This window comes from Danio rerio, chromosome 14 (assembly GCF_052040795.2).
Source record: "Danio rerio strain M-AB ecotype USA chromosome 14, GRCz13ab, whole genome shotgun sequence".
NCBI lineage: Eukaryota > Metazoa > Chordata > Actinopteri > Cypriniformes > Danionidae > Danio > Danio rerio.
Window position 1 is genome coordinate 10,986,617 of NC_141034.1, and position 15,884 is coordinate 11,002,500.

General features: G+C 36.1%; 2 protein-coding genes and 1 long non-coding RNA gene across 11 annotated transcripts in view; 1 reads left to right on the forward strand and 2 right to left on the reverse strand.

Annotated features, from left to right (window-relative positions):
• Positions 1–4,857, reverse strand: part of fam199x (family with sequence similarity 199, X-linked) — a 31,067-nt gene extending 26,210 nt beyond the window's left edge. For 6 of the 7 annotated variants that reach the window (XR_015506767.1, XR_015506766.1, XR_015506765.1 and 3 more), the window contains exons 1-2: positions 4,731–4,849; positions 730–903 (exon numbers count right to left, since the gene is read on the reverse strand). Coding sequence is in view for 1 of the 7 variants with exons in the window: in NM_001003766.2 (NP_001003766.1) it covers positions 730–896 (167 nt within the window). In the remaining 6 variants the exon portion in view is untranslated. 7 annotated transcript variants of the gene reach the window in all.
• The window catches only part of LOC147840770 (uncharacterized), an 821,899-nt gene that overhangs the window by 759,952 nt on the left and 46,063 nt on the right, over positions 1–15,884 (forward strand). The gene's annotated exons all lie outside the window — the stretch shown is intronic.
• commd5 (COMM domain containing 5) overlaps positions 1–15,884 on the reverse strand; it is a 432,514-nt gene that overhangs the window by 394,876 nt on the left and 21,754 nt on the right. Inside the window, exons 3-7 of one of the 3 annotated variants that reach the window (XR_015506759.1) lie at positions 15,473–15,501; positions 15,322–15,372; positions 12,992–13,087; positions 10,898–11,666; positions 8,972–10,212 (exon numbers count right to left, since the gene is read on the reverse strand). Coding sequence is in view for 2 of the 3 variants with exons in the window: in XM_087280382.1 (XP_087136508.1) it covers positions 8,271–8,372; positions 11,591–11,666; positions 12,992–13,087; positions 15,322–15,372; positions 15,473–15,501 (354 nt within the window). In the remaining variant the exon portion in view is untranslated. 3 annotated transcript variants of the gene reach the window in all.

A 15,884-nucleotide genomic window follows, 5' to 3' on the forward strand; every position in this document is an offset into this window, starting at 1 on the left:
GGAGTCCCGTGAAGGAGCTCTGGATGGAAAGATTTGTTTTGTGTTTACCTCATAGTTAAAGTTGTTGCACGTCCGCCGGTTCCTGCCTCAAAATGAGCGAGTTTGAGCCACTTGTACATCACGGAAGTGTTTAGGAAAAGCAAAACAGCACCGAAGAAACTCGACACAGAGGAACATTAACACCTCACTGCCAACTAGCATTTCGCAAGTGTTAATGCAGACCAACAGAGACAGCGCGCAGAAGTATAAATGCACAGCCACGCGCGTTGCATGCGCCGTGGGTTACGCCGGTCACTTGACGCAGAAGTATAAACCAGGCTTAACAATTCTCCGGGGGAGGGGCTTGGATTTAAAAGTTTATTATTAAAATTAAAGTGACAATTGCTTAATTTTATTGGCGATTCCTAATATGAAATTTAATCAAAAGCTTGGCAAAAAAATTTGGATAATTTGATGTTTCCACATTCAAACAGAATGCTCAAACATTCTGCCTGAGAGGCGTTTCAAAGATACCTGCCGAGTGAAATGACTTGCCTCACAGGGACTTTAGTATTAATCAAGTAACCCTGAACATCTTCATTCACATGTTCTTGACTTGGGTTGAAGCTAAAATTGTCTGTAGCTCTTCAACAGCCAGGTTGGAAACCCAATGTAAAAGAACATCTGTACAGTACCAACATATTCATGGACATTACTAATATATTCCAACCTAAATAACCAGTGTCTTACCTGCTGCTGTGAAAGCGGTGCAATGGGTCTGTCCGGTGGCATGATGACAACTGACATCCAAAGTCACTAACATCCAATGTGGCATCCTCGCTGAAGTTTCCTCTCTGTGAGAGCAGTGGAAATGGCTCTTCCGGAGCAAGAAACTTCTCATAGACGCCCTCAGACATCTGCAAGCTACATCACAGATACTAGCATTAGGAATTCATGTCTTCCAACAGACAGCCATCAAGCATTAAAGCACATGAGATTGTTGGATGTATTTTGGCATAATTATTCTTATGGAGAATTCTATATGGGAGATTTGCATACTTTGATACAGTAACAGTATTCAGATTGGATAGTTAAAGGCACAATAAGCAAGAATTTTCCATTAAAATATACAAAAACCACAAGAACAGTGTTATATTTTTAGGTGATGTATGTACATAATATTCTCCCAAATGTTTCAAACATTGTTCAAACTAAGGTTAGGTCGATAGACGATGCCATCGTTGATGGCCGATAGACATCACGATGCTGAGCCGGCATCGCAATCCTCTGCCCCGTCAGCAGCAGCAACCCGCTCGCAAAAAAATACACACTAAAGGCTCATACACACTGGGACGCTTTTTGTTTGCATTTATTGCCAGCGTTTTTCGAGATGTTTTTCCAGATTTAAGCCCGAGATTTTCACTGGCGACGAGCAGAGGAGTATGCAAAATCACTCCTTGAAGTTAGATGCCGCTTAATGAGAAACTGAAAGACCCCGGTGCACAGGTTCCGCTACACAACTTTAAGCTTCTGACACCCGCTTGTAACACAGAAGAAGAAGAGAGAAAGTTGACACGCTTGGTAAAGTTACTGGCGATTCGAACAAGCATGGATGGCATGTTCCATGTTCATATTGCCTCTTGGCATCTTCTTCAATGTGCGCTTGCATTGAAAGTTTTGCACTTGAGCGGCTCAAAGTGGTGTGTACTGTAACTTCAGCAGCTCAGTGCACGTGAACATTAGTGCCAGTCTGATTTTACGCCTGACGCTTTGTGCGTTGTTGTGCACGATCGCACTGGTGCCCTTTATTTAGTCACAAGTCATCAAACGTCAACAAAAAACATAAGCAAAAAGCATTCCGGTGTGAACGGGCCTTTAGGCCCTGCATACACTAATACGTCTTAGTTTTAAAACGGCATTTTAGAACGAAAATAATCAATGTCCACACTGGTGTTTCACCTAGCATTTCTGAAAAGCCCTCCTTCTACACCAGGGGTGTCCAAACTTGCCCCTGGAGGGCTGGTGTCCTGTTGAGTTGCTAGCTCCAACTTGCTTCAACATACCTGCCAAGAGGTTTCTAGTATATCTAGTGAGAGGCGTTTAATCAGGGTTGGAGCTAAACTCTCGAGGACCTCCAGGACTGAGTGTGGACACCCCTGTTCTACACTATACCATTGAAAATGAACATTACATGGCCACACACACCAACGCACGCATGCACGCACGCATGGACTGCAGCATACATGCAAGCAGTCAGCCGGTGCTTGGAGCACAAAACCACAAAGAGCAGTGCACCTCAGACAGTAGGGCTAGGCGGTATATAGGGTTCTGGGGATATGTAGATATGATTCCACAACGCGATGCGGTATTATCCAATATCATTTTTATCGATATAGTTTGAGGCCACATGTGCGCATTCTGCACGAAACAGACCACTCCAAGGTAGCACGCAAGCTAAACTTACACAAAAGTGCGCATGCGCAAATAATTGATTCACTCTATGAGTCATAAAAAAGATTTGTCTAAAATGCTATCACAGCGTTTTTTCAGAAACCTTTCATCGATCATTTCCTCCACAATTGACTGCAAGAACGAAAATAGAAGCCTTGTCAAATTGACAAGCAGCACCTGAATGTGTTCAAAAGAATTAAAAACGCCAAAATGGGATGAATTTAAACCACATTTCAAAAGTGAAACCAGTTCATACTCACTGATTATAAGTTCAGTATTTATTACATGACGGTCTCATCTTTACATTTACGCTATAACACATTTACCGTTCTGGTCTGTTATAATGACTGTTTACATTTATATGCTTAACCAGCATTTCATTACAGTACTCAACAATTTCATTACTTCTCATATCGATAGTCTATTCATTTTCATCTCCGTATTTAATATTTAGTAAAACAAGTTTAGTGAACACAAAAGAAAAAGTGTAGGATTTTTTACATGGAATGAAAGACTTATCTTTAGATATTTTTAATATGTGCAGTGTTTAATAACTGTGCGCAATACATGTAAATTTGTAACTAAAAAACACATATGCAGCTGATTTAATCGTTGATAAATCACACAACTGTGGTATACAGAATTACTTATACCAACACTGTAATTGTGACATAAAATACTGCGTGTTTCATTTTTACATTTGTTGTGGTTGTTTTCTATCATATTTCTATTATATATAATATTTTTTGTTGCGTCATTATTCAAAGATTTTGTGCAGCTGTTATTTTTTGTGCAGCTGTTTATTTGTAAACACAAACAGGGAGGGAAATCCCTGTGTTTGTGGGTAAAACAGACACTCCCACTAACCACTTCGGCTGGTTGTAAATAATTTTACCAGATAATAATTCTTAAACGCAGGGTTCAACAATAAGGATGGTTCAATATGCATGCAAAGGCGATCTTAAAATTGAGAAGCAACACGACTGACAAAAATAATTTAGTTCACGCGAGCAATAGAAAGCAGGTGAATACCGAATGAGAGGATGATCACTCGCGCTAACAGTGATTTAAAACATGTGCGTGCTCCCGTTTCCTTGCATGAAGCAACCGTGCCTAAAAACACAACTGATGTGATCATTTCTCTTTCAAATAGACTACACAAAAAGTGATGAACATGCAACCACATTCTTCCTGTGTTAAAGAGTTCCAAATTTGTATTTTTGTAGGCAGCAATGATTGCTTTCGCTTTAAATATTCTTTGAACAGATTATTTATGGGTCTAACGTTAACCGTGTGTGTGTGATCATCCTTTCATTATCACACGGTATGTTTTCTTTACCTGCTTATTTTTTTTACAATAACATTGCTTTAATGGGAGATAAACTCAGCAGCATTTTGTGTGTAGTTAACTGGTGATCTAGGACCTTTAGCCAGGACAAAACAGATTACTGTGCATATGTTTTTTTTTAATAAAAAGAATAGTATACAGGGCTATTTTGCTTGTTTTGACACATTTAAACTTTGTGGCTAAGAAATAATTAATTGTTTATATTTGGTGTGGTCAGAGATAAATTTGATAAATCCTTCATTTTGAGCACTGAAAATTATGTGAAATAAAAACTAATGTGTAATACTATGAAACCATGACCCATTTGCTTATGATTATTAAGCAAGCCCATACAAGACATACAAAAAAGTTAAATGAATGAGAAGGCATGTGGAGATATTGTGAAATGTAAATCAAGTAATGTTAGCAGGTCAAAGTCATATTTATGTGTATAAAATATATTTTCCTAACAATAAAATTGTGGCTACTGAAAAGGGCGAGTGGATAGTTATGTTGGAAAACTACTAGCCCCATTGGCTGGTGATAAAAAAAAAAGTTAATGTCAAGCCCTGGTAATAACACATAACGTTACATACTTAGTACAATTCTGGGATGTTTTAAATTAAATTGTGATTCCAGTAACTTAAGTTACATACAATCAGAACTCTAAGTTAACCAACGTTACTAAAATTAGCAGGCCAGCTATTAGGCTAAGGTACACCACAGCCTCTCTAAATAGGAATCATGCCTTTATCGAAATACGATATTCTCTGTTGCAGGGAGATAAACTAACTCCTTTATTTAATGTAGGGAGGATTTAAATAACACCAGTACATGTATTCGTTGTTAGCAACTCGCATCGTTAGCGATTAACCACCCTAAACCACTTCACTTTGTAATCTGCCTAAAAGCTGATCCCGGAATAAAACAAGCATTGAATTCAATTATATTAGTCGTTATATCTCACACATACCTGTCGTGTTATCTATTTTAAGGGTTTAATATGACCAAAACGAACATCGGATCTCAATCCTCTTCCGCTGTTTGCTGTTTTCCTCCGATGTTGTCATTCCTTTTTCTTCTTCTTCTACTTCATCCTCTTTTTGTTTGACGGTAATCCATATCTAAATGCACTGTCGCCACCTACATTACAAGCCAGCGAACCGCATTTGTTACAGGGTGAGGTGATGATCAGGGGCCGTTCACAAAACATTACAAAACTCCCATTTCCTTTTTTATTTTCGAAAAGGGTGTATTTTGTCTTGCTGAAAAAAAAACGTCTTAAGAAAATGCATTGTATTTTTAAACTTCTTAAAAGCATTCTTTAAATTCAAAACTAAATCCGTGGCTGTCCACAGGGTAAGATTGAAATGAAAGGAGTCTATTTCTTTTTTAAATACTTATCATTACACATTTATAAAACTATGTAACTACTACATTATTTTACTTATCTAAATTAAAATTTAGAACATACCTGTCAACATTGGAATGTGAAAATAGCTAAGGCAGGGGTGGGCAACCCTGTCAAGTAGGTATCGCTGCAGCCTGGAGACCTGCAAGTGGGAGGGATTACACCGCAAGTAGGTTGGGTTTAGGGTTGGGTTTAGGTGTAGATGTTCATAAAAATACAACAGGTTATTGTGAGGTTGGGTTTAGGGTTAGGGTTAGGTGTACACATTCATAAACCACAATTTTGAACTCTAAATACGACTAAATAAGGTTTGCACAACCCACTTGGAGCTTTAAGGCCCACCCACTTGGAGCTGGCTCCGACCTCCGTTTATACCATTTTCACCCCTAAGCTAAGGGATAAACTTTAAAAATGCACAGATCTATAATGAAAGCATTTGATTGCTTTCCTAACTTATTGCTCATTTAAGCTAAATTTGTTGTGTTTAAAAGAAATCCCAAGATGGACATGTTTAGATCTGATTATTATTATGATGATGATTATTATTATTATGTGTGTGTATGTGTTCAAACATGCACCCAAAACTCAGTGTCCACTTTTGCTGCGCTTCAAATCACATGGAATTCGGAAACAGCGTCTATTTTTCAATATGGAGCGCATCTGATAGTTACGCACCGCTACATGTACCAACTGTTTTGAGGACTGCAAAGGAGAAGAGCAACGGCACCTGAAATGGAAAGGAAGAAAATCCCACTATTTTTATATTTATTTTTTATTATTATTTTAAAGTTTTTTTATGACTAAATAAAATTAAAGCACAGAACAGACTGACATTTAAAAGCAAGAAGCGTCCTCTGGTGGTTCAGCGGTATGGGTTGCGCACAGGGAGGATCTGCTCTTTAATGTTTTTTGCCACCCTTCATAGAAAAAGGATTTAAAATACGGGAGAAATATGGGGGAAAAAATCTTTATGGGATGATATCGGGATAGAATTGCAAAATACAGGAGATTCCATGGGAAAAACGGGAGGGTTGACAGATATGATTTAGATGTCTGTGTTCCAGATACTATCGTCGTCCATGTGTATGCTGAAACGTTTTCCTGTGAGTAAATTCAAATTTGATGATAATATTGCTTTAAACTTTACATTAAAAAATGCAGCTGTGATATAGCTGCTACTTTAAAATGTATAGTAATTTAATAATGAAAAATAAATAAATACATTTTGTAAGAAACACTAACAAACTGTCTGAAAATGTATGTACTGTTAGTCTTTATACACCGGACACTATATACACTAGTACAGAGTTGGACCCACATTTGATATAAGAACTACCTCAATCCTTCGTGGCATAGATTCAACAAGGTACTGGAAATATTCCTTAGAGATTTTGGTCCATATTGACATGTTAGCATCACGTAGTTGCTGCAGATTTGTTGGCTGCACATCCATGATGCGAATCTCCCTTTCCACCACATCCCAAAGGTGCTCTATTGGTTTGAGGTCTGGTGACTGTGGAGGCCATTTGAGGACAGTGAATTCATTGTCATTTTCAAGGAAAGATGATTTATAAGTGCGTTATCCTGCTGGAACTGGCCATCAGAAGATGGGTACAATGTTGTCATTAATGCATGGACTTGGTCAGCAACAATACTTGGGCAGGCTGTAGCATTGACTCGATGCTCAATTGGTACTAACGGGCCCAAAGTGTACCAAGAAAATATCCTCCACATCATTAAACCATCACTACCAGCCTTAACTGTTCATGAAAAGCAGGACGGATTCATACTTTTATATTGTGGACACTAAATTCTGACCCTACTAACCGAATGTCGCAGCAGAAATCGAGACTCATCAGACCAAGCAGGTGAGTCTGTGCGAATTGTAGCCTCAGTTTCATGTTATTAGCTGACAGAAGTGGCACCCAGTGTGGTTTTCCGCTGCTGTAGCCCATCTGCCTCAAGGTTCGGCGTGTTGCGTGTTCACAGATGCTCTTCTGCATACCTCAGTTGTAATGAGGTTTTTTGAGTTACTGTTGCCTTTCTATCAGCTCGAACCAGTCGGGCCATTCTCCTCTGACATCAACAAGGCATTTGCGCCCACAGAACTGCCGCTCACTGGATATTTTCTTTTTTTTACACCATTATCTGTAAACCCTAGAGATGGTTGTGCGTGAAAATCCCAGTAGATCAGCAGTTTTTGACATACTCCAGCTCTGGCACTGTCTATCCATGACTAAAAAGGGCATGTGCACTGCATATGTTGAGCCCTCTGTGTGCACTTGCCTGAGCCTTGGTTTAATCCAGGATTAGAATGGAATAATAATTATCAATCAGGAAAGTGAGTCGATAATTTACGTTTAAATTACTTAAATTTAAATCGAGTTAGTGTGTAAACAAAGTCTTGTGAACACTTTATGAAGACAACATGCTATTATCTGATTTGTGATGTCTGGTGATTGAATAGTATGTTATGATATTTTGCAAATGTACTTTGCTTTTGATGTTTTGAAGAAAATTAAAGAATAAATTTTAACCTCTCTCTCACACACACACACACACACACACACACACACACACACACACACACACACACATGACTTCCAGTCAGAGTAACAATGATAAAAAATATTAAGATACAGAGAAGCCACCATAAAAAAGTCATATTTATTTTGAAAGAATAATGACAACAAAAATGTGATAATTTTATATTTGTTTGCTGTCAAAAGTGAGCCATTAATCAACTTATGACACCTTAAATGTATTACTGCAAACTGCAACAAATGCAACAAAGGAAGTGATCCTTTGGTTCACTTTTTGACAGCACATTGTGGCAAGACAGACCAAGTGCAAAACTGAAACAGTTAGTAAAAAATGATTCCGTACAATTAATCACATTTTCTAAATATTAGAAAAAAGTAGAAAGATTCTGAAAAACTTTACAAAGAATTTTCACATATTAGAAATACATTTAGAGTTATGAAAATGGTTTTTACTGTGGCAGAAATAGACTATTATTATTTTGTACACATAAACATGCAACATGATAAACAATAGATGTCTTGTTTTTAATAGAAAATGACAATTTGCTAAAATGATCTATCAGTCCTGTATTTTGAGAATACTTCTCTTCTCTATGTCATTCATCTCCTTTAAAATTAGAGAAACATTGTACCGAAGCTCCTGAAACTTAGCAACTGGAACCTAGAAAATAGAAGAAGAAAAAAATAACAATATTAATAATAAATCACACAGAAGTTTCAAATCTCAATAGACAAACAAGCATATGCACTAGATATAATAGAGAAATAGAATAACAAAGGGATTCTGCAGGTTTCTTCAAATCAAATTTAAAACTTTTTAAGGCCCTTTTAAGATCATGTTATAAAGTTGAGAAACTGTTGAGAAACATTGATATGAAGGGATGCATTGCTTTAGTTTTTCTTCCCTGATTAGAGAATTTAATTTGGAGAATTTGCTGTAAAAATTCTAACAGCTGTTTATTGTCTCTTTGCTATAGAAAACTTTAATATTTATTAAAATAAGTTTTAAGATCGGAATAAAGCCCACACAATTCATCTCAACTACTCAATCGATAAATATTTGATTTATTTATTTTACATTTGGTGAATACTATGTACTTGCTTAAATCTATCTGTACATTTCTGAATTCGTAGCTGCATTACAAAACAAACTTTTCATTCTTTAAAGGGCACCTATGATAAAAATCAACTTTAATAAGCTGTTTGGACATAACTATGTGTATGTATAATGTATCCACAGTCATATATACATGTATACACGTCAATTAAATATTCATCAAAGGCGGCAATACCAAAGCTCCAAAAATACAAATTAAATTCAAAAAACGTTTCGAGCCGCACGGCTCTTCATCAGACAGTGACTGTCTGATGAAGAGCCGTGTGGCTCAAAACGTTACACGCTTTGTGTCAGCTTTTTTTTTGGAGCTTTGGTGTTGCCACTTTGATGAATATTTAATTTGCACCTTTTGGGTTTTTTGGCTAAGCACCCAGTTAAGAGGTATGTGCGTGCTTTTGTACAGTTTTATCATGTATACACAGGTTCACGGAACATTTCTTTTTGCAAATAAACCAGTATTTAAACGTTAAAAGTTTATGGGTAACTTTTTAAAACAGCATGTTTGTAATAAAGACAGCAAAATCCGTATGTAATTCTTCACTGCTATAATCACCACGGCCACACGCTTTCAGTAAACACTAATATGTGTGTACTGCAAACAGCATTTGTGTGTCTCATCATATCAGAAAGGTTTGAATAAACATTTGAATTGTTACTTTGATTACAGTGAATATTGTAATTAGGGATGCACTAATATGGATTCATTGGCCGATACCGATAAGTCTTTAGACTTCGAGGCCGATAGCCGATATGTATAGGCTAATTATAAAAATTTCAAAATGTTATATTTTTATACAGCAAACTTCATAAAAGATAGAACTGCTCTTATGAACTGAATAGTCTATACTCAAAGTAAAAAAGCTATCATTTCAAAACTGCAAGGTGATTATATAGACCTATATTCATGAATTCACATATATCAGCATGCCAAAAAATACATTATTCGCTTTTCTTCATAGCAAATGAACATGCAACTGAAAAATAGGTTAAAAAATAATAGGTTAAATAACAAAATGGGATTTAATCAACAAGCAAGTTAAATATATTTTAAATAAAATGAAAGAACTACGGACAGAAATCAGCTCAAACTATCTTGAATAAAACGTGTTACAGTAATGTACATATGTACATATGTCATGTCCGAAAAAACTTTTTTTAGAGGTGTTTTGACAGTTCAGAGCCACTGTACAAGCGAAAAGCTAGATACAGAATGTATTACTTAACATGCGGCATAGATTCATCCTATTAGCCGTTTTAGATTCTTTTGAACACATGTAGCTGCTGCTTGTCAATCAGACAACGCTTCTGTGTTTGATCTTGTTGTCAATTGCAAGAAAAATGATCGGTGAAAAGTTTATGATAAACCGCTGTGAGTTTATTTTGACTTATTTTAAAGATTATGACTTGAGAATATGATTTTTGACCTTAGCGCTTCACTTTTCTCCTAAACTCCTTCTCCCTTGCACTGAGTTCAGGTGACGAAGTGTTGTGGAGTAGTTAAACTATCCACAGTTTAATTTACAGTGTCAAACTGGCACAGGAATATGCATATATTAATAAAGGCTTTGCTAAAAGGCTGGTCAAATAGGTCAAATGTAGGTCTTTTTTTTACAGAAGGCAGAAGCTATAAACAGACACGCACGCTGCGACTGCAGTGATGAGACAATCATCGCATATATGTTGACTTATTTAAACTAGGCTATAAGCTATAGCATATAATAATTTTGTATAAAGAATTTTATAAAAAAAAAAAAGTAGCCAGGGGTTTGTGTAGCAGCAATTACAATGGAGCATTAATTAAATCATTTTTTCCCGAAAATTAAATCATCTACAAAATAAACAAGAATAAAAAAATAAAAAAAGACCTACATTTGACCAGCCTTTTACCAAAGCCTATATTAATATACTGATATTCCTGTGCCAGTTATACATTGTAAATTAAACTGGGGATAGTTTAACTACTTCACAACACTCTGTCACCTGAACTCAGCACGAGGGAGAAGGAGAAAAGGAGAAAAGAGCAGCGCTGAGGAAAAATCATATTCTCTAGTCATAATCTTTAAAATAACGACTTTTATTAAAAATATTAATAAAGGGTTTGAAATATAGAAATTACAGCAGTGCATAAAAATGCTCATTTTCCGTAGAGCGATTGATTTAGTAAGTAGGCCTGCTTTATTAAAATAAACTTTAAATAAAAACAGCCTATGCCTGTAATTAAAAAGGATTCAGTCAGTGTTTTAGTTTCGTAATCTAAATTTGTAAGTGGAAAATACTTAGGGCAGGCCTTTTATTCAGTTTATTATGTTTTTCTATACTATCCTGAAAGATTTACGAGCAAAAATAAATAATAAACTAAAAATGGGTGGTGATGACGGTAATAACATTACTGCAGTTGACATCTCATTATGGCGGTATACAGTTAGTCACACCCCTAAATGGCACTCAATCAAACATATCTACATTGATAAGAAACATGGTTAGTTGTTCATGCACAGCAATACCACACAAAGAAAGGACAGGTTTTGAATGAATAAACAGTGTGAGGAGAGCTCCATGTCTAAACAAGTTCCGCCCACGCATGCGCTAGGCATTCAGTACTGTACAATTACGTAATTCATCGGCTTAAAGATATCGGTCTAATTTAGACATCGGATCGATAATGATAATCTTAAAAATAGCATTTATCGGCCGATAACGATATGGCCGCCGATATATCAAGCATCCCTAATTGTAATCAAACGGTAATTAAGATTCATTACCTCAAACTGATGTGTATGGCCATCTGACAGTTTCATCTGCATGAGAATGGAGGGCTGCAATGCTCGAGACAGTGAGCTAAACCATACAAACATAATTTTTACATTTGTTGAAACCTGTTTTTATTGTTAAGAAAAATTATTGTCTTAATCAGGGGTGTCCAAACTTTTTGGGCCGAGGGCCAGATGCAAAAAAAAAAAAAAAAAAAAAAGTCCCGGGCCAAATTTTACATACATCACCCATACACGCATATATATATATATATATATATATATATATATATATATATATATATATATATATATATATATATATATATATATATATATATATATATATATATATATATGTGTGTGTGTGTGTGTGTGTGTGTGTGTGTGTGTGTGTGTGTGTGTGTGTGTGTGTGTGTGTGTGTGTGTGTGTGTGTGAGTGTTATGGAATTATTTTAATTATTTCAACTGTGTTTCTAGAAAGACTTACGTTTTTAAAATTTTGAATCTTCTCCAGGCAAATTACAGTTGAACACTCATCAGACACTCCTATATAAATTCTCCTTCAGTGAAGGGTTTCCTGTGCATAACTAGCCAGCTTAAAATGTTCTTGCACTTTAGTAGCATGAAAAAACTGCTGTTGTTAAGCTGAAGGGGCAGCTGCTAATTGTTTTACTTTTTGATCTCGTACGGCACCAGTGTAAGAGCTGAAGACCTGATGTTTTTTTTAATAATGTCTTCTAATATTATATTCCTTCATTACTGCAACTGATTCCTGGCAAATTAAACAGACACATTTTCCACTGACCTCTGAAGAAATATTTTTTGCCCCAACGTGACTAAAATTTCCTGCTCTCACTGTTGATTTTCCTTTTTCTTGGTTGTACCATGGCTCGCCAAAACGTGATTATCGATTATGTTTTCTTCGGTTTGTTCGGTTCGTTTTGCTTCATTACAGGAACTGCTGCCTGATTGAAGGCGTGTCATAGCGACACCTGGTGGTTATTTATTGAATTACGCTCATTTTTGTATAGCGGGCCAGATTCTATTAACATTTATAAAAAGCCTCGCAGGCCGCCACAAAACGGGCCGCAGATGGCCCGTGGGCCGTAGTTTGGACACCCCTGGTCTTAATGATACGAGTGCTGCAAAAATTACTCAAAAGAGTACTCAAAAGTAATCATAGTTATAGCTGTCATAATAAAACATGGAAAAATGTAATGTGTTTTTTACAAAGTAAAACAAAGGAGACAACCATCGACACATTCAAAAGTATTTAAATCACTAGTAAAATTTCAAAGCAAATCAATGCATGTCTTACACTGTCTATGTATGATTGCATGTTATACAAAAAAAATAAATAAATCTTATTATTGAGACCTTTTAGTTCTGCAATAATCATCACTAGTGTACCTTGTTGAAATGGCAACATCAACTCTCCATTTAAGATCCTCGATCTTCGCCAGACTTGGCCCTTGATGTTTATCGCCAACATTCATAGAGGTTTGCCTGGAAAGAGCATTGAGAAATTAAAAAACTTGTCAGGATAATACTGCAAGTGTGGAAAATGAGACCACCACTGTGCAGTATGACCCAAAAATCCAAATCACATTTATTAAAGTTTGTAGAGTCTATAACTGCAAGATCAGGAATATGAAACAAACCATTTACTAGGGCTGGGGGATATGGGCAAAATATTAGATCCTGGTATTTTTAGGAGGAATGACGGTATACAATATATATCCGGTATTTTCCCATAAATGGTTAGTTGAGAGTTAAAGCTTTTATTAAAACATTATTAAACATTTTTTAAGTAAAATACAATTCAAACACAGGGGTTTCCTTTTCTGCTTACAAATAAACAGCTGCACAAAAAGTAACAGCTGCACAAAATCTTTGATAAATAAAACACAGTACAGGTTTTTCTCCTGCTTAAAATGGTTGTGTATAAAAATGTTTTGTGCACAATTATTAAACAGTGCACATATCGAAAATATTTAAATATAAGTCACTCCATGTGAAAAATCCTACACTTTTTCTTTTGTTTTGACTAAACTTGTTTTACCAAATAATAAATACGGTGATGAAAACGAATAGACTATAGATTTGAGAAGTAACGAAATTGTTTCAAAGTACTGTGATGAAATGCTGGTTAAGCATATAAATATAAACAGTCATTATAACAGGGCAGAGCACAGAGCTAAATGTGTTGTAACTTATAATCAGTGAATACAAGGTGGTTTCACTTTCAAAATGTGGTATAAATTCATTCCATTTTGCCATTTAAAATTGTTTTTTTAACACATTCAGGTGCTGCTTGTCAATTTGACAAGGCTTCTATGTTTGTTCTTGCAGTCAATTGCGGAAGAAATGATTGATGAAAGGTTTCTGAAAAAACTCTGTGTCGGCTGCAGGCACTGTGTGACATGTGTGCATGCGAGGGGGAGTCAGATTTGTCTGGCCAGTCAGATTTCGATACACCGGCACTGCATGTTCCTCCATGTCGCGTCAGTGATGGGTCATTCTTGAACGATTCGTTCACTTTGAACAAATCTTTTGTATGACTCATGGAGTGAATCATTCATTTGCACATGAGCACGTTTGTGCAAAGGGAGCTCGCGTGCTAACTTGAAGTAATCTGTTTCGCGCAGAATGCGCACGTGTGGCATCGAACCATATTGATATGAATGTTATTGGATAATACTGCATCATGTTGGGGAATCATATCGATATATCCCCAGATATACCGCCCAGCCATATACTATCAAAAATGAATCAGTTTTAAATATTTCATAAACATTTTTATTATTATTATTATTGTTATAGGGCGAGGCAGTGGCGCAGTAGGTAGTGCTGTCGCCTCACAGCAAGAAGGCCGCTGGTTCGAACCTCGGCTCAGTTGGCGTTTCTGTGTGGAGTTTGCATGTTCTCCCTGCCTTCGCGTGGGTTTCCTTCGGGTGCTCCGGTTTCTCCCACAGTCCAAAGACATGCGGTACAGGTGAATTGGGTAGGCTAAATTGTCCGTAGTGTATGAGTGTGTGTGTGGATGTTTCCCAGAGATGGGTTGCGGCTGGAAGGGCATCCGTTGCGTAAAAACTTGCTGGATAAGTTGGCGGTTCATTCCGCTGTGGCAACCCCGGATTAATATAGGGACTAAGCCGACAAGAAAATGAATGAATGAATGAATTATTGTTATATTATTAGAAGTGTGAAATTTATCAAAGCTGATTATCATGCACATTTTGTCAATAAAGTTGGTTTTAGTAAAAGCTCCAGCATGGAGCAGCATTTTCTAAAAAGAGTCGTAGTTCACTAATAACCTACACAAAATGACGTTCAAAATTGAAAACAATTTAACTGGAACAATTGTGAAATCAAGATATTCATTCTGTGATAATGACAGCTGTTTCCGTAGATTCTCACTATCAGTGTTTTCAGCATTTTGGAAATCATAGTTCCAACATGATATTTGTCATACTAATTAGACCAAGTTCTGTGTGTTTATAATTGGGCTAAAAAATAAACATTATGGAGTAAACAGAGATTTCCTCTATATAGTGTTCTCTATGGCAACTGAATGGAAATATGCATTGCTGAATACTCATACGAGATCTGTAAGGCAGCAGATAAGAAATATATTATGCATCACTAAAAAATTAAATGGTTTAAATTTAAATGGTTATACAGGATAAATGGATCTATTGCCCAGCATTAATGACACATTTGTTCAAATCATACTGTACCTGTTTCCAAAGACAACAACGACTATGTCTGCAAGTAATTCTTCAGAAATCCTGTTAATAAACAACATCAATAAGTCCAACTTCACACTTTGTTTAAGAAATATTGAATAACAAAAAACTATCACAAAATAAGAAAAAATAGATATCTCACCGTAGAGCTCTAAGATCATCACTAAAAACCTGAAATAAAAGTAGATTTTTACTTAGTTAATTTGTGTTTTTTTTAATGCCTAGCCTAGGTATGTAGCCTAATAATGGCTACAGTCTATATACAGTTGACGTTAGAATTATTAGCCCATTTGTTTTTGTTTTTTTTCCAATTTCTGTTTAATGGAGAGAAGATTTCTTTAACACATTTCCAAACATAATGGCTTTAATAACTCATCTCTAATAACTCTGCCATGTTGACCGTAAATAATATTTTACAAGACACTTCTATACAGCTTAAAGTGGCATTTAAAGGCTTAACTAGGTTAATTAGGTTAATTGGGTGGGTTTGGGTAATTAAGCAAGTTATTACATTTTTTTAAGTATAACAAAGGTTTGTACTGTAGAGTAATAAA